General features: G+C 40.3%; 1 protein-coding gene across 2 annotated transcripts in view; it reads right to left on the bottom strand.

The window, feature by feature from the left end:
• The window catches only part of st3gal8 (ST3 beta-galactoside alpha-2,3-sialyltransferase 8), a 38,758-nt gene that overhangs the window by 12,790 nt on the left and 7,067 nt on the right, over positions 1-18,901 (bottom strand). For both annotated transcript variants that reach the window (XM_042089147.1, XM_042089146.1), the window contains exon 2: positions 4,729-5,612. In XM_042089147.1, the coding sequence (XP_041945081.1) occupies positions 4,729-5,082 (354 nt within the window). In that variant the 5' untranslated portion in view covers positions 5,083-5,612. The remainder of the gene's footprint in view (positions 1-4,728; positions 5,613-18,901) is intronic.

The following is an 18,901-nucleotide window of genomic DNA, read 5'->3' as shown; positions in this document are numbered from 1 at the left end:
GAAGTAACTAAAGATCAGGATTCACAAGAGGGACCCCTGGAATCTGTTTAGAACAATGGGCCAAAATCACACCTGATACTGTGACTAATAAGTTTTGTCATACAGGAAATGTCTTGAAGCTGTCTTTACAAACAATGGCTTTTCTACAAAGTATTGAAGAAATTTCAGTAGGCACGTTCAATACTTTTTTCCTGTGTCATTCCACTTTAATTCACATAACTCTTATGTTTGGATTTTTTATATGTGTGTTGATATAATGTGTGGTGAAAATTTCAAATAGACTCACTGGAAGTTTAGGCTAATTACTGAAAAAAAAAAAAAAGCGTTCAATACTTATTTCCACCATATATTTATTTTACCTGAATATTTTAACTTCCAAATTAAATGTCAAAATGAATGTCAGACGAAATGTAAAGTTTGACTGACTGGATTTTGTATTCAAAACATTGTGAAAACTGTCTAAGGTCACTCTCACTCTCCCTTGCTAAAGAGCTAAATGGTTTAGTCCGCCTGGTTGAGCATCGCTAGTAGTGGATCGCTAATTGTTGTGCTACTGGTGCAATGACTTTCTCCAAGAAAGCCAAGTCAGGTTACTAAAAAGAGAGACATCAAAATGAGGGGAAACAACTGCTAATAAACGTCTTTCCAAAGAAAGGTGAGCACAAACGTCAAAACACGAAATCCCATGGTGTTTGCTTGAATATCTCCACAATCATTAGTGCTAAAACTAACTGAGACAACCAGACTGTTCTATAGTCTATGGAGACAACCCATTGAAATAGCAGAAAATACACTTTCATAGGTTAGGCTACACATGTAATCGGATGCATCTCGTGATCCAGCTCCATCTCCATCACTTTCAGAAAGACTGGTTGATTCATGTCCTGTTGTAGGCTACATGCTGATCATTATCACTAGGCTAGTGGTTTAGGGCGCGATTTTTTCTCTCTCCCTTTCTGTTTTCGTTAGTCTTAATTTTTTTTTTTTTACTCAAGTAACGGATGGGATTTTTGATGTAGCGAAGTACAATACTTCACTCAAAATGTAATCAAGTAAAATTTAAAATACCGATTTGATAAACTACTTAAAAAATACAAAATACACAGAAAAACTACTCAATACAGTAACGTGAGTAAATGTATTTCGTTACTTTCCACCTCTGCCGACAGCCCAGGTCATGAGCACCTGCCATTGCCAGAGCCATAGAAAGAGAGTTGCAAAACTCTTTGATGTCGCCACCACGTGATCAAAAGTTCCAAAAAACCTGTTCTGAATGGCTGTATTTTTTATTTTTTTTTGCAGAATGTTTTGTCTTCAGATTTTTAGCATCCATCTTTATTATTTTTTTTCATGTACTGTTTGAGATAAGCGATAATTTGCATACCAAACAGTGTTTTTCACCTTTTCTGCCAGTTGGATGACGTTTAAAGGAGAATTCCGGTGTGATATTGACCTAAAGTGTATTGAAACATGATACCGAGTGTGAACGTATGTCTCATAGCCCATCTCGGCTTGTCCCCTGCACTCCAAAATCTGGCGCTAGTTAGCCGATGCTACCAACAGCTTTGGTGCTTCGGCATCGGGCTAGCCATGCAAATAAATCACTGTTTTACACCCATTTACGAGGCTCAATGTATCTCCACACTTCATTGGTAGACTTCCGAGGGCCCTGCCATTTAAAACGAGACATTGAGAACTTTGAAAAAGCACTGGTAGTTTACTTACAAGATGATTTATACAGACAGTATCTTCACGAAGTTTAGCGTTTGCAGCCATCTTGAATTTAGTCACGATAAGTCGAGCAACGAGTAAGAATGAACAGCTATGATAAGGGATCAGATTCCAAAAATAATTCAGTGGAAATGCATGGATTCCAGTTTCTTCCAGTAGCAGCAACTGGAATCCATGCATTTCCACTGAATTATTTTTGGAATCTGATCCCTTATCATACCAGTTCATTGGTCCTGTCTTGACTTTTCTGACTCGTTTTGAATCGCCTTTGACTTCTCAGGGTGGCTGGCAATGGGCATACTGTAGTAGGCTACTTAAACATGTCCTAAAACAACCCTTAACGCAGAATTTTATCATCTTAAAGGGGAAATCCGGTGATCTTTCACCGGATTTCAAGAAACCGTTCTATCTACAAGAATCCATTCACTGCCTACAGCCAATAGCAGAGCGGTAGAGAACACAGATTGGTGACACTCCCATAAGTGACCGTGGAAAGGATGTTTTCCATGCCAGTTTCCAGATTATGGGAGTTTTGGGACTGAAAACGGCCAATCACTTAGTCAGTAGTCAAGAAGTTACTAGATTAAGCACCGAGAAATACATCCTATCCTCGATAATGGCGATACAGCCATTCAGCACAGGTTTTTTTGGCACTTTTGATCACGTGGTGGCGACATCAAAGAGTTTCGCAACTCTCTCTTTCTATGGCTCTGGCAATGGCAGATGCTCATGACCTGGGCTGTCATTCCCACCATCATCACCTGCCCCCACTGGAGTGGACTAAACTTGGGACTCTTTTATGGGCCTCTTTTATGACTTGGTGTATCATATATACAGAGCGAAGTAACAAAGTACATTTACTTGAGTACAGTACTTGAGTACAATTTTGAAGGATCTGTACTTCACTCGAGTATCCTTTTTGGGGAGTACTCATGACTACTCAAGTACATTTGAGAGGCAAATATTGTACTCTTTACTCCATTTCTATCCATAACCGTGAGTACCCGTTACTTCTTCTAAAAAAAAAAGGAAAAAAGAAAAATCTCGGAAACCCTCAATTTGTTGTTTCCCTCTCAAACGTGATTGGATTGTGCAGGCGCCACTGATTGGGACAGCCTATCAGCAATCACCTTCAGCTTTCAGCCAAAGTCAACTCCATGGTTAGATTTAGATAAGAGACGAAACCATGGACTATTTCAATATTCTGAACAAGTTAATGATAGTTTTCGCTTCAAGTGTTTTAATTACAAAATAGTATTTTGTATTTGAAATACGTATTTTAAATACATGTATTAGAAATACTGCCCATCCCTGGCAACATGGTAAAAAGATGAAAATGACTTGATTTTACTTTCAATTCCTATTACATTCTCCAAGGTATTAACATTAACATTTTTCATAACTCCATGTAGGACGTTTCTGTACATAAATGTAAGCACTATGGCAGTAGTAATGCAATATTTAGAAAATGTAGGCTACTCTTGTACTCTTGATACTCAAGTACTTTTAAAAACAAGTACTTCAGTACTTTTACTTAAGTAGACATCTAACTGTTTTACAGACTTTTACTTGTACTTGAGTTCAATTTAGCAAAGGGTATCTGTACTTTTACTCAAGTAATGAAGCTGTGTACTCTGTCCGCCTCTGCATATATATAACAACCATATAAAATACAATTATTGTCTATCTATCTATTGCTGGTTGCTAGGTTACGGGGACACTGGCGAGACACGCCGCTCCGTCTGGCATCATGTTTTTGTTTGTTTTTATGTAATATTCGTAATTTTATGTAATGTCATGTTTATTTTTTGTATTGGTTTGTCTAGTTAAATGTTTTACCTATTTATTTACGTTATTTTTTATAGTTTTCGTGTTATTCTTAGTCCTTTTTACTGCTTCTAAGTCAGCTGATGTCGTTGACGTTTGTCCATTGGGAGCTTGTTATGGCTAGTTTTTGCCCTAGCTGGGCATCGGACATCCTTCCATCCATCCATGAGCGGTGCTGCACTTCACTGTCTGGTTGAGGGGATCTCTCGGGACAGCTGGACCTAGGCTACTCTGCGAAAGATCTGCCGTGGCCGCGAGCTGTTGCTGACCTGCGAGCTGCCATGCCAACTGCAGACTAACGTTAACAGTGAAGAGCTGCAATCTCACGAAGCAACAAACGGTCGCTGTTAAAAGTCCACCGAATTGCGGATCTACATGATCGCCCACTACTTCAGACTGTGCTTCCAGTGATCCCCAGACCGCAGTCTACAAGGCCTAACGTTAACGTTATCTCCAGACTGCCAGTGAATTCACCGGATTGGTCAGTTGCTAAAGAACTTTGTTGCCGTTGCATCGGTTGTGAAGACACAGCTCTGTGCACAGTTTTCACAGATCATTGCCCTTGGACATTTTCAGCTGGTTTGGAAATTGGACTAATTTTAACATCACTTTTCCCCCTTTTTAAATATATATATATATATATTATATATATATATATATATATATATATATATATATATATATATATATATATATATATATATATGTTTGTTTTTACTTTTTTATTTGTTTATTTGTTTTGTTGTCTGTCTTGTATGTCTTGGTGTCACGGGTACGCTGGCGACTACGCTGCTCTGTCCGGCATTTTTTGTATTTGTTATTTTTTAAATGTATTTGTCATGTCTTGATGTCATGGGCACGCTGGCGACTACACCGCTCCATCCGGCATCTTTTGTCTTGTTGTTATGTGTCTTGTTTGTGGAGCGCTTTGGGTTGCACTCTGTGCATGTTAAATGCGCTTCAAAAATAAAACTGACTTGACTTGACTATTAATGATAATGATGAAGTATAGCGACATGACGCATTCAGTGGCCATTATTCTGTATTATGACTCAAACTCCAGAACACTCAATGAGGAAACTACGGTGTTACGCTGCAACTGTAGAAGCATGTTCCGCCCCTAAACACAAACCAACACATATGTGAAGAGAAACTGGACAGGGGTCTTACCATCCACCATTTCAGGGAGTCAGAGTCCATCAGGTTCTCTCCCTTGATGAGGTAAGGCTGCTGCTTGGGGTCGAAGTGCTGGTCGAACCACTTGGACACCCCAGAGTCTGCCACGCAGGTGGGGCAGCTGCAGGTGTGCGCTCGACCAGGCGTAGTGGTGATGGTTGTTTTGGTGGTGGTTGGTGGTGGCGTGGGCGTGCGGCTGGTTGCTGCTGCCATGCGCTCTGTGGTGCCCGTGAAGGCCACCATGTAGCCAGGCAGGATAGCGCCCTTCTGGATGGTGTGTGTGAGGATCATAAAGAACAGGATGCCACAGAGCAACGCAACAAGGTACGCTTTCTTCTTCAGGATCATGATGGCCTCTGTTGTTGGGAATTGGGAAAGAGCCTGAGGAAAGTTTGTGTGTGTGTGTGTGTGTGTGTGTGTGTGTACAGGTCAGTGTACAGTTACAGACAACAATCTTGTGACAGCATATATCAGCTCATCAGATTGCCCCTCTCATTATCAGTAAAAAGGTTTTTTCTCACTGGCACACAGGTGTTCAGAGAGGACGGCACGAGCCTGAGATTGTCAGACTCCCGGCCCTTTCTCCCAAGGCCTTCGTCAGCAGCTTGGTTTGTCCCTGTGTGCCCTCTTCAGCACAGTGGCATGGCCCTGCTTCCCGTCTCAAAGTGGGAAGCATTCAGTATGCTACGGATTGTCGAGGAAATGAAACAGAAACGGAGAGTAGGATGGTGGGGTGGGAGGTGGGGGTTGGTGGTGGTTGAGCTCTCTCTGTCTCTCGACTTCCTGTGTTGCTAAAGGCTGGTACTTTTCTTCAGTCGCAGCTCTTCATGTTTCTGTCCAGGAGTCTAATATCCATACACTGCACCACCATCCTGTTCCTGCAACACACACACACACACACACACACACACACACACACACACACACACACACACACACACACACGGAAATAGATTAACATCCAAAACATATTTCATCCAATCGTTCTAAACTCCAGGGCTAAACTTAGCAAAAGGCATAATGATAAACAGCCAATTAACCGTGAGCGATATTTCCTCAGAGCAGTGTTTCCCCTAGAATGTTTTCCATCAGCGGTGTTGTTGATCGTAGGAAGACCCCCCCCCCCCCCAGAAAAGAGAAAATTTTGAAAAAATGACTCCTTAAATGGTGACTTCTGGTAGATTTTGTGAAAGAAATGGACAGATTGAGTTACAAATTATGACATAACCATCAACACAAGCATTTACAAAGCATGATTATTGCAGTACTTGAACAGGATTATTCATGTTTTTCTTTCACCTTTTTCCATTTACATTATTATGTAGGGATTGTCAAAGTTTTTTTTTTTTTTTCCCCCCGTCATCTACTTCCTGAATTTTTGGTCAACGATACCCGGGACACCGAACCACCGGGGCACATGAAATTTGGTGGGTATGTAGTCCCACTAGACTTTTACGGAAAAATTTAGTTTTGTCCCGGGGGCCACTCCCCCCGTGCTGGGCCCCCCAAACCGCAAAAAAAGCAGTTTTTCCTAAATAACTACCTGAACCGTGGCACTGAGGATGAAGAATCTTTTATGGTATGTTGGTCTCAAGGGCCCACATCAATCTGGCCCATAATCACTCATTTGTGATTTGCACCCCCCCCCCCTCCCCGGTAAAAAATGAAAATGCAATATTATTCTGCTTTAATCGCCCCTATCTTCAGTTAAGATGTTCAGAACTGCACCAAATTTTATGTGTATGATTGACCTGGCATTCTCTGGGGGTATGCCAAGTTTCGTAGAATTTCATCCATGGGGGGGTCTAAAAAAAATTAGGTTATGTGTACATTTAGTGACTGTACACTCATTGGCCTGTAGATGGCGGTGCACACATATACACATGCACACACACACAGGCACCCACATACTATCGGTATTAGAACGGACGATACATAATTACAAGGATTAGGATTAAAAGAAAGCCAAAATAAATATTCATCATCATCATCATGGCTGCATTTCCAGTACTGGCGATAAGTAGTCGTTTGTCCACTAGATGGCGCGTCGTTGCAGTGAGACGTAATTTTGTTGGAAGTTAAAAGTGGGTTGGAAAAACAATGGACGCTTCATACAAGGAGTGTAGTTTACCGCAGAGAACGTCTAATAAGGATAGGATGATGTTCACATGAAATGTAATTTCCATTTCTTCTTGAAGCTGAAATAAATCTGAGGATGTTTATCGGACATGCTTAGTTTTTACTGCAGGTACGTTAATCTTATAATATCAATAAGCAGGGACGGTTTTAGGGGCGGGGCAACAGGGGCATGGGCCCCACCTGAAATTTCATTGGCCCCTGAATGGCCCCTGTACCGTCAATCATCAATGAATGTCAAACTTGTTGAGAGCGATGATCAGAGATGCAATTCCATTCCCAAACAACTGGTGGCAGTAATGCACCTTTTGAAGCTTGAAAGCTAAAGCACACAAAGAACTGCTTAGGTCTGTGCACGAAAGAAAGAATACATTTGGCTTACCAGAGAACTCTCGGCTAATGCGAAGAACTGATACATTTGGCTAACGAAAGTATCAGCTAGCGTGAAGAACCGATCAATGGCAGCGTTTCATCCTCCACAGAAGTTTCTTGGTGAGTCACAAATCTAGGCTATGTGAGTTATCATTAATATGTGAAAAGGACGTTTATTTGTTGCTGTTAGGTTTGTCAATTAAATTATGAAGCAGCAGCAAGCTGCTAACGTAACTTAGTCAGTGAACGGTTAACATTAACTTAACGTTAGGTTACCTGAGTTCAGGTTTGAATTAATTGTTGGCATGCTGATAGATTTTATGCATGGTAAGGTAACATTAATGAGAGTCAGGTAAACATTAATGTATGACATTTTTGAATGGCGTTATATGAAATGGCACTGCAGAGAAATGGACATCCTGTTTGTTTGGGGTCCAACATTACATGCGCCAGTGCGTTTGATTTTTCGCTTGAGGAAAAGGTTTAGCAGCTGCCAACATTAACGTTAAATCTCATGAAAATGCAGGCCTAATTGAGGGGTAATGTTAGCTAACACTACGTTTTTGTAGAGTTAATGTGAGCTATCATTGCAAAGTTATTAACCACTATTCTGAGTTTATTTGATTCATGGACTTCGCATGAATTCTGTCTCAAAGTAGAGTTTCATTGAGATAAATTGGTTAAATGTTCTACCCTATTCACTCAAGCTTTATATGATTTTTTTTATTGTTAACTGGTTTTACAGTTGCTAGACGACATGCTGAATACAAGTATGGATTTTGTGACACACATTTGTGTTTCACCTACAGACTGGGATGGCCTAGGCTCAGATTGGAGCTGGTGACTTTAACCCACAGTCTTCAGAATCACCACAGTCACCAAGCATAGCTGCTCCTAATGGTACGATGCTATTTCCTGTTGCCACTACAGTGAGCATATTTTGCATGACACTCCTGCGATCCAAGACAGGTTCTCTTCAAGTTGTTTGTTTTTTCAATACTTATTTTAATTAATCAAACAGCAAACATCCTGACTTACATCCTCATGCACATCTCATTTCCAAATAATAGCCTACTACAGACAAGGACACAAGTTACTCTCCTTCTTAAAATGAAAGGCACCTAGACTTACACACCACTAATATAATGTAATCATGACATTAAAGGTAGGTGTTAAAAAAGTAAAAAGATTGACAGTGGGTTATGAAAGTTAATAACAATTAAGTTACTCAAACTTGTTTCATTTTCTTTCTCTCCAGACATTTCCCATTATAGAGCAGCTGGTTCTGTGCAACCAAAGGTATTCCGCAAGATACAGCATGGAAATAGGAAGGGGCCACTAAATGACTTCTAATACAAAGACTTCAAATGGTTGGAGTATTCCATATTTAGTGTTTTGCTACCCCTTCCATAATTTTTTCGCTTCCAAATTCCCCATCATCTGTCTTCAAATCAGAATCAGACTTTTGTAACTGGAAGCAAGACGGTGATTCAAAGACCATTCCAAATCAGACCATTGTAAAAATAATTGTTGAAAAAACAAAAATAGTGTAAATATGATGTAGTTGTTGCTCACATGCTGTGTGTGTGTGTGTGTTTGTTTGTTTGTTTAAATGTATGCAAACTGGCAGTGAAGGTGGTTTCTCTTATCAACAAAAGGGGAAAGAGTTGAAGTAAAATGTCTCAGAAAAAACCTAGAACCGCCACTGTCAATAAGGACCTAGGTAATGTTACCGTTAGCGTTGGTTGAGTGATGGAGGCCAATTTGATTGATTGCATTTGTAGAAAACTATAAATGCGGTTATACCAAGCAAATTGATAGCAGCACTGTAATTGTATCTTTCGACTGTCATTTGTTGCACATGCTACAAAAATCATTCTGTGCAATGGAAGATTTACCAACGTTACACCGGTCTGATACAGTTTTGCCTATACATGCGTGAGACTGAGACGCCTGTTTATTTTGTTTTAAGTGCATGCAGGGTGTGAGAGGGGAATCGATGTGCTTTGATTCCAGCTTGGTAGTTGTAGTCTGTGAATTTAAAAAGCATGTGTGTGTGTGAAGTATCCAATGACACCTTCATTTTATTATGGCTGCTTTAGCAACACACCTTAAGCTACTGTGTAGTGGGTCCCATTTAGAAGTGGCTACTTCATTCGCGCTTTCCTTGACTCATGGAGTTGCGTGAATTTTATTACAACTTTTCGCCACGAAATGGCAGTTTAAGTCCGCTTGATACTGTAAGGCGTAAGCCATTGGTTTCCAAAGAAGATTTTATTTGTGACACCAGCATAGCCTATTGACAATTTATGTTGTAAATAGGCCTACCTTATAAGCCTACATGTAGCTTAGGGAAGCTAACAGCTTTCTATTAGGATCTAGTTTGTTAGTTACAGTTTTGTCATAACATTAACGTTAAATCTCATGAAAATGCAGGCCTAATTGAGGGGTAATGTTAGCTAACACTACGTTTTTGTAGAGTTAATGTGAGCTATCATTGCAAAGTTATTAACCACTATTCTGAGTTTATTTGATTCATGGACTTCGCATGAATTCTGTCTCAAAGTAGAGTTTCATTGAGATAAATTGGTTAAATGTTCTACCCTATTCACTCAAGCTTTATATGATTTTTTTTATTGTTAACTGGTTTTACAGTTGCTAGACGACATGCTGAATACAAGTATGGATTTTGTGACACACATTTGTGTTTCACCTACAGACTGGGATGGCCTAGGCTCAGATTGGAGCTGGTGACTTTAACCCACAGTCTTCAGAATCACCACAGTCACCAAGCATAGCTGCTCCTAATGGTACGATGCTATTTCCTGTTGCCACTACAGTGAGCATATTTTGCATGACACTCCTGCGATCCAAGACAGGTTCTCTTCAAGTTGTTTGTTTTTTCAATACTTATTTTAATTAATCAAACAGCAAACATCCTGACTTACATCCTCATGCACATCTCATTTCCAAATAATAGCCTACTACAGACAAGGACACAAGTTACTCTCCTTCTTAAAATGAAAGGCACCTAGACTTACACACCACTAATATAATGTAATCATGACATTAAAGGTAGGTGTTAAAAAAGTAAAAAGATTGACAGTGGGTTATGAAAGTTAATAACAATTAAGTTACTCAAACTTGTTTCATTTTCTTTCTCTCCAGACATTTCCCATTATAGAGCAGCTGGTTCTGTGCAACCAAAGGTATTCCGCAAGATACAGCATGGAAATAGGAAGGGGCCACTAAATGACTTCTAATACAAAGACTTCAAATGGTTGGAGTATTCCATATTTAGTGTTTTGCTACCCCTTCCATAATTTTTTCGCTTCCAAATTCCCCATCATCTGTCTTCAAATCAGAATCAGACTTTTGTAACTGGAAGCAAGACGGTGATTCAAAGACCATTCCAAATCAGACCATTGTAAAAATAATTGTTGAAAAAACAAAAATAGTGTAAATATGATGTAGTTGTTGCTCACATGCTGTGTGTGTGTGTGTGTTTGTTTGTTTGTTTAAATGTATGCAAACTGGCAGTGAAGGTGGTTTCTCTTATCAACAAAAGGGGAAAGAGTTGAAGTAAAATTTGTCCAATTGAACAAAAATGAATATGATTGTACAAATATGATGTATGATTTCTGTTTAAAATATCAATGCATTTCCGCTGAAGTGTCTATTATATTTTAGTTTTATATATTGTGTTTTCAATGCACATTATAAATAAACGGGAAAAAGATTTATATTGGCTTTTTAGTTTTTTAACAAAAGTATTTGAACAAGGTGAGACTGGTGAAATATATGCACCTTACTGCTGTGGTGTAGTCTAGTTAGCTGTAGTGGGTATACTGTGATCAACCCCAAATGTTAATACCTTTCCTTGCCTATTTTAAGTGGGTATACTGAGATGGTGATGCTTTTTAAGTGGGTATACTGCATAGTCCTGCATATCACAGACTACACCACTGACTTACTGAACAAGGGATTTTCTGTGCATGGATGTTGACCGGTTCTTGGCCCCTCAGTGTATGATGTGGCCCCTTTGTGGCCCCTGTCTCAGAAAAATCCTAGAACCGCCACTGTCAATAAGGACCTAGGTAATGTTACCGTTAGCGTTGGTTGAGTGATGGAGGCCAATTTGATTGATTGCATTTGTAGAAAACTATAAATGCGGTTATACCAAGCAAATTGATAGCAGCACTGTAATTGTATCTTTCGACTGTCATTTGTTGCACATGCTACAAAAATCATTCTGTGCAATGGAAGATTTACCAACGTTACACCGGTCTGATACAGTTTTGCCTATACATGCGTGAGACTGAGACGCCTGTTTATTTTGTTTTAAGTGCATGCAGGGTGTGAGAGGGGAATCGATGTGCTTTGATTCCAGCTTGGTAGTTGTAGTCTGTGAATTTAAAAAGCATGTGTGTGTGTGAAGTATCCAATGACACCTTCATTTTATTATGGCTGCTTTAGCAACACACCTTAAGCTACTGTGTAGTGGGTCCCATTTAGAAGTGGCTACTTCATTCGCGCTTTCCTTGACTCATGGAGTTGCGTGAATTTTATTACAACTTTTCGCCACGAAATGGCAGTTTAAGTCCGCTTGATACTGTAAGGCGTAAGCCATTGGTTTCCAAAGAAGATTTTATTTGTGTCACCAGCATAGCCTATTGACAATTTATGTTGTAAATAGGCCTACCTTATAAGCCTACATGTAGCTTAGGGAAGCTAACAGCTTTCTATTAGGATCTAGTTTGTTAGTTACAGTTTTGTCATAACTCCCTGATGCATTTTTGTATTTAGAATAGCCAGAGCGTGGATATCTCAATCGGAAAATTAAACAATATCGGGTGCCTATAGACTAGGCTGGGTGAACCCAGCCTGATCTGCCCGCTATTTATTTTTTGATTTCTTAAAAGATTGAGTTTGGTCTGGTGAAAGCCAGACTAGCCATGGACCTCAGTTACACAATGCAAGGGAACATGAATCAGCCTATATTTGCACGAACAATAACAGACAACACCTCTTCAACTTTGGCCCGTTAAAATGTGTATGAACAGTCTAGCGACGCATTTCATCAAGGCCCATTTGGACATGTCAGTTATTTGCACCACTGGTTAGATGTAAAACAGCATTTCGTTTCAGACTACTGTTACTTAATTTGTGCATTAACAATAACGTTTCAGACTACTGTTACTTAATTTGTGCATTGACAATAAAGTATCACATGAACTAAAGATGACTAAAATCTTATGTAGAAGAAGAAACATTCACAAAAAATCCATCCATCCAAAAATGACCTTTGTTTTTGATAGCTGTTGAAAACGGCATGGAACTGACAGAGATGTTTTTGTTTATAAATAAATAAATAAATAACATTATGCTGATACCTTTTGCTTTTCCCAAATACAATGTAGCCTACAGGTGTAAGTGACCTTTCATCAATCCAGTTGCAATGGATGAACTGTGATGAACTGCCCTACTTGTGATTGTTTAGAGATTTTAAAGGTTTCATAACAATGCTACATCTTCTTTGGCTATTCTACAATCTATTCACCTTTTCAGCACCAGTAGGCTACTTTCTGTGCAGCCGCACACACACACTCAAGCATGCCAAACAAGCATACACAAAAGTTTCAAGAGTGGGGGATGGAGTAAAAGATGGAGACAAATTGAAGTGTGATTTATTTTCGCGGAACGGATGTACAGGACTGAGCGGCGGTCATATTTTGTACCGCTATGCGGTACATCTAGTTTTTGTGAGCTCTACAGGAATTAGAAACTATCTCAGATGTAAATGGTTGCGTATCCTATTACTCAAATTCAATTAAACCCACCAATAGGCTAGCTAGACCTTAGTTTCACAGTCTAGGTATGTTAGCAACACAGGGCTTGAAAGCATTGCCTGTATCACAAACAAAAACGAAACAATGCGTGGAATTTATCTGGGAATAGGCTACTGAAGGTAGGGGCGAGCTATCTCGCTGGCGTGTTTAATTTGGTTCCTTGGTTAACATACTGCTCCTACGTTTTTTTTTTTTGCACAAAATTGCGTCTGCTAATACACGGGTTTCCCGTTGACCAACAAAACTAGATGCGCGCGCAGCCGTGAGGCAGATGGTGGCCGTCCACAATGTTATAAACTAAACCTAAATGGTCAGCTGTTGTAAGCTACAATCGGATTTTTTTGTATACCCCTGTTGTCTCAATGATAATAACATCTCATTTCAGACTATATTTCAAAGTTTGACGTTCATTTGCATTATTATAACATCGTATTTTGCATTATTATAACATCGTATTTTGTCATTTTTGGCGAAGAAATGCATTCCATTAGGGATATTGAACATATTTAACATTCTCTAACCATCGTGATTTCGAATTGGTGCAGTTTTCAGCACAAAAACTCATTTTATTCTTTTGCTCTTTTGCTCTATGCTGTTCTATGGTGCTTTCTGCCTCTTGGTTGCGCATGCATGTTTTCGTGACGTGGCATAGAAATCCATGTATAAACTTAAAAATAAACACAAACAAGCGTGATCTGTAGAATCCCTGACATGAAACCTGAACGAACGGCAGCTGTTCGTGAAGTTCACTTACATCTATTTTTTTTTTTTTTAATTAGGCAACTTTTTTTGCAGTGGCGCTTGAATTCCAGGAGCGCCGCTGCGCCGCTGATGAATACATTGTAGGGGAAACACTGAGACCACATAGCTGGATGATGTATGCATTTTCATTAACAACCACATTTCCACTCAACAGCAATAAATCATGAAGAAGAAGAAAACGATTGCATCACGTTGAACAGTGAACAGGGCACTGAGTTTACACGGGTCTCTTTCTGGAACTCGCTGTACCCTCAAAATCACGTGTTGAAAGAAAAACACACATTAGACTGGAGGCTCCTGCCACTCCGTTCTTAAGCACTTGTCTTCAGCAACAAGACAGAGACTGAGAGAGACAAGTATGGAGCGAGACAGATGAGAGGGCAGGACCATTCGAGATAGTCAGACAGAGAGTGTGAGTGGGTGGGGGAGATGGAGAGAGATACAGAGATAAAGTGAGGCACTAAAGAGAGACACTTTCCTCACGACACTCTGCCACCTCCCCCAAAACACACACTATACTCACACACGATGGACGTTGGACACATGCAGCCTAGGCATTTCTTAAAACCAACATGCTTTTTTTTTTTATTTATTTGTAAGGGACAGTGTGCAATTAAAACATCAATGTAAACATTTGATGCATTGCACCAGAGTTAGCCTTGGGCTAATTTACATCTGTAGTCCCACAGTCTGTAGGTCCTTTTTAGGCAGGACACACAGACCTCCCCAGCAGTGTCCAGATCTGGCTGGTAGTCTCTCACCCTGAGATGAGGGCTGAGATGACAGCTTCAGACTGATGTCTGTGAGACACACACCGATCACAGTGCAAGTCTCGACCCATCCACATCCACACTTCTACTCTCAGCAACCAGCCACCCATCTCTCCCACCCCCGCTGCACGCCACTGCCTTGGGCTGCAATCGATGGACGTGGTCTCCCCCATGGGGCTTGTGTGGTCAGTCACGACAGACGAATGCAGACAAGCTATTCCCAGGGGGTCATGACAGTCTCTTGCTGCTGCCCATAGCCTGGGCTTAGACACGCACGCACGCACGCACGCACACACGCATGCACGCCACACACGCATACTACCATACAAACTGTCTCTCTGTTAACAAACATACACCCTTTTTATTGCTATTTTCAGACACACACACATAACACAGCACACTCACTCAGGCTTGGAGTGGTGTCAGCCAAAGACATCCAGAGCCAAGGAGCCCTATGCTCCCAGGCCCCTCTGCCTCTAATGGCTCTGGCTGGTGCTCTAGGACTGCTGGACCACAGGAGTGCTAATGTCAAGAAAAACAGAGAGAGGGAGAGAGAGTTGGAGGGAGGTGGAGAGAGAGAGTTGGAAGGAGGTGGAGAGAGAGAAAGAGAGAGAGAGAGGGAGAGAGTTGGAGGGAGGTGGAGAGAGAGAGAAATAGAGAGAGAGAGTTGGAGGGAGGTCGAGAGAGAAGTGGGGGGTAGCGATGTTGCGGAAAATAAATGGGTAAGGAGGAGGAGAATTACCCAGTTAGATCAGCTGATGTTCAGCTGATTCAGGGAGAACACAGAGAGAGAGAGAGAGAGAGAGAGAGAGAGAGAGAGAGGGAGTGAGAGAGAGAGAGGAAGAGAGAGAGAGAGAGAGTAACTGCCAGCCACTCCACTGCATTCTGCTGCTGCAGCCCTCAACCAGAAACTGCAGCTACGGGCCAAAGCAGTCCAGCAACAATCAGCTCAGTCTGCTCACGTCACAGACCAGTACAGCTCCACAGCACGACACGACGCCTCAAATGCAGCCCCCAACACAACACAACTCAAATGTAACACACTTCTCATACAACAACATGGCACAACCACAACCCACTCAACACAACTCACAAAGCAACCCAGGGCAACAGAGAGGAGCTCCAACTAAAACAACATGGTGCATGTATTCAATCCAAGAACACAACCCAGCCCCACAGAATAATGAGTCAGCCCAAGTCCAGTTCAGGACACCCAAAAAATCAACCCCGACCACCGTAGATGAACACACCCTGAACAAACACAATACTGTTCACTTTGACAGTTGGAGACATACCTCAGACAAGAACAAGACCGAACTATCCAAAACTAGTCATAAAAGCACCCAACTTGCAAACACACTCACACACACACATTATTTGTAATACATTATGCAATACTACTTTGTTGATGAAGTACAGTAATATTTCCATTATTTGGAAACATTATATTACATGTAACAGGTGTTACATACCGGTACACATGAATGGGAACTAAGGAACTATGTACACCTACATGTAGGCATGCCTTAATAAAAAATAATGATTAGATGAGCTGATACATATTTTAAACCACTTCCTATTACATTTTCCTGTTTAACTCAGGAGTTACAAGTGGGTGGTTAATTATATTTTGTGAGCTCATCTAAACTGAGGACTTTCTATACCTTCCAATGCATTTGCAAATGAGTTGTAAAGGTTACATTTGCATTTATTAATTTAGCAGACACTTTTATCCAAAGCGACGTGCACATGTTTGCACATTAAATTAAAGGCCAAGGAAATTGAACCCTCAACTTTTCAGGCTAATGCATGTTAGCCATCCACTACATAATGTATTAAATATATTACAAAAAATGTATTAAAAACAATTTCTCAACATATTTTAGATATAGGTTTATTCACTATGAACAAACCATTCATAACTATGTGTACAAATGCTTTACTGATGAGAATTACTGTAGGAACAATGTTTTACAAATGAGGAACAAAACATTTAGTAATAGTTTACAAATGCTTAATAAATGCTTTACAGTGTGTAGTTATTACAGTGCATGAAAATGCACTGTTCTGTTATCCGAAGTCTTCTTCTTCTTCTTCTTCTTCTTCTTCTTCTTCTTCCCACCAAATTTCTGCGTCTAATTCAGCTTCAACCGTTTAACGTAGAAACTTCGTTCAAACTTTGTAACGTAGGTCTTGAAAAGGAGACTTGAGGAATGTATGGGGACTATGACATCATAATGGGCTAATTAACTTGATTTGCACCTGTATCAACTTCCAGCTGCTCAACTAGGTCCCATCAAAAAGCTAGTTAAACTGATTGCACCTGTATCAACTGCTTTCTGCTCAATTAGGCCAACTCTCTCTGTGTATCTCCATTCTACAAGGATATAAGGCGCATTCCATCCAACTTTCTATCCATTCATCCTCTTCAAACCATTCACTCATCTACCCATTAAACTATCCCATCAACATCCATTAAACAATCTGCCTATCAACATCCATTCAACTTTCTGTCTATCAACATCCATTACACTATCTACATTTAACTTTTAAACTATATACTCTGTCTCAGGCTTTAGACATACAATCTGGCTCTACAGATCCTGTTCAACTATTTCCTCTGCCCACAACTGTTTCAAAATAAATGTCCTCACTACAATAATTCACTATTAAATAATTTAACTATTTAAACTACTCAACTATTTAACTGTTCAGCCATTTCAACTGTCAGTTGTTATCATATATAACTTCTGCCAACTGTTATCAAATAAAAGTTTGTTTTGCATTTTATGTTAATATACAGTATGTTTATATTTTCATGCACTGGTAATTTCCTCGAAATTACATTTTCTAGTTATAAATTGTTATCAAAAAATCTGCCATCGTTTTTGTTCCAAAAAGCAGCCGGAAGTGTCTTTTTGTGATATGCAAAGTATCCGCTTGTGATTGGTCAGCTGTCAAAAAACAGTGACATAGTTTTTTTCGCGAGAAATAGAACATTTATCAATTTTAAAAACAGCTCTGAGCTGCAGAAAAAGACGCCTGCGATCGCATTTAAAAGAAGCCGAGGACTTTTTTTAAACGTCTACTCAAAACAAAAATGTATGCCTAGACTGCACGTACCCTTAAAATGCAACCGTGAGAAAGACTCTCAAGTCTCTAGTCCAAATGCAAGCCAAACTCGCCCCAGGTCATACTTGTGAGGTCAGCTCAGAGGGGGAACAACTAGTCTTATGCTGCTTTCGAGATGTCTCGTAAATCATCGTACACTCATCCGTACAACATGTACCAATGACTGGCTTTAGGAACGCCTTTCTCTCGAGCCACGAGGGGCATTAGCAGGAGGCTAGTCATTGTTATTGTTTTATGCTACATGTAGCCTCTAGCTAAACGGCTGGAAAACAAATTGTTGCATTGTATTGCAGGCACAGCAAGACCGTGCAATGCATGAATTGGTGACCGGATTGAAGCAGCAATGTAATCTAGTGTGTAAGAGCATTACATCAACTTTAACATGACCAACACAGTACATATGCAAAAAAATACATGTCATCTCATCTCAACTATGGGCGCAGCCATGTTTGTTGTAAGGTCGTACGTCCACCTCGGGGTACCCTCAAGTACTCCGAGGTAAAGTGGGCGTGCCTGCCCAAAATGCCGCAAGAAAGCTGGGTAATTTACACTTTCCAACTCGGGCGGTGGATTTACGAGACATTTACGAGACATCTCGAAAGCAGCATTTCTCTTACTTACCGAGAGAACCGATAAGCAGTTCATCAGATATTTAGACTCACACAAGGATGGCAGGCTTATTGGGGCTCCATGCATTTTGCTTCCATGAGACAGGAATAGAGAATGGAAGTTAGAACAGTTAGACAACTTAATAGTACTATGTTATTTGCCCAAACCACTAATTGGCTCCACTTAACATATTAAGCACCCTTAGGTACTTTCCTTAATACAATGGAGTTCTTTAATATGTACATAGAACAAAATTTACTGAAGAATTTGGGTTAGGAAATTGTTAGACAGGACACAGAAATGTAGTTTATTTCTTCAGTCGTATACTGCATCTTGCTCTCAACTAACTGACCTCTGATGCATCTGATCATGCTTGATTCATAGGGCAGAGCCCAGCTGATCCATAATCCGTGACTTTTGATTAAACTATGCACAACTAGTCAACAACACAAACACAAACCACTATAAGAGGTGCACAGTAGCTTCCAACACATCCCATTATCACCACAATCGTCACACCACAGTGCCACAGAGATT

This window comes from Alosa sapidissima, chromosome 4 (assembly GCF_018492685.1).
Source record: "Alosa sapidissima isolate fAloSap1 chromosome 4, fAloSap1.pri, whole genome shotgun sequence".
In the NCBI taxonomy this organism is placed as follows: Eukaryota; Metazoa; Chordata; class Actinopteri; order Clupeiformes; family Clupeidae; genus Alosa; species Alosa sapidissima.
Note: the sequence above shows the minus strand (reverse complement) of the source record. Positions and strands in the feature narration are given on the sequence as shown.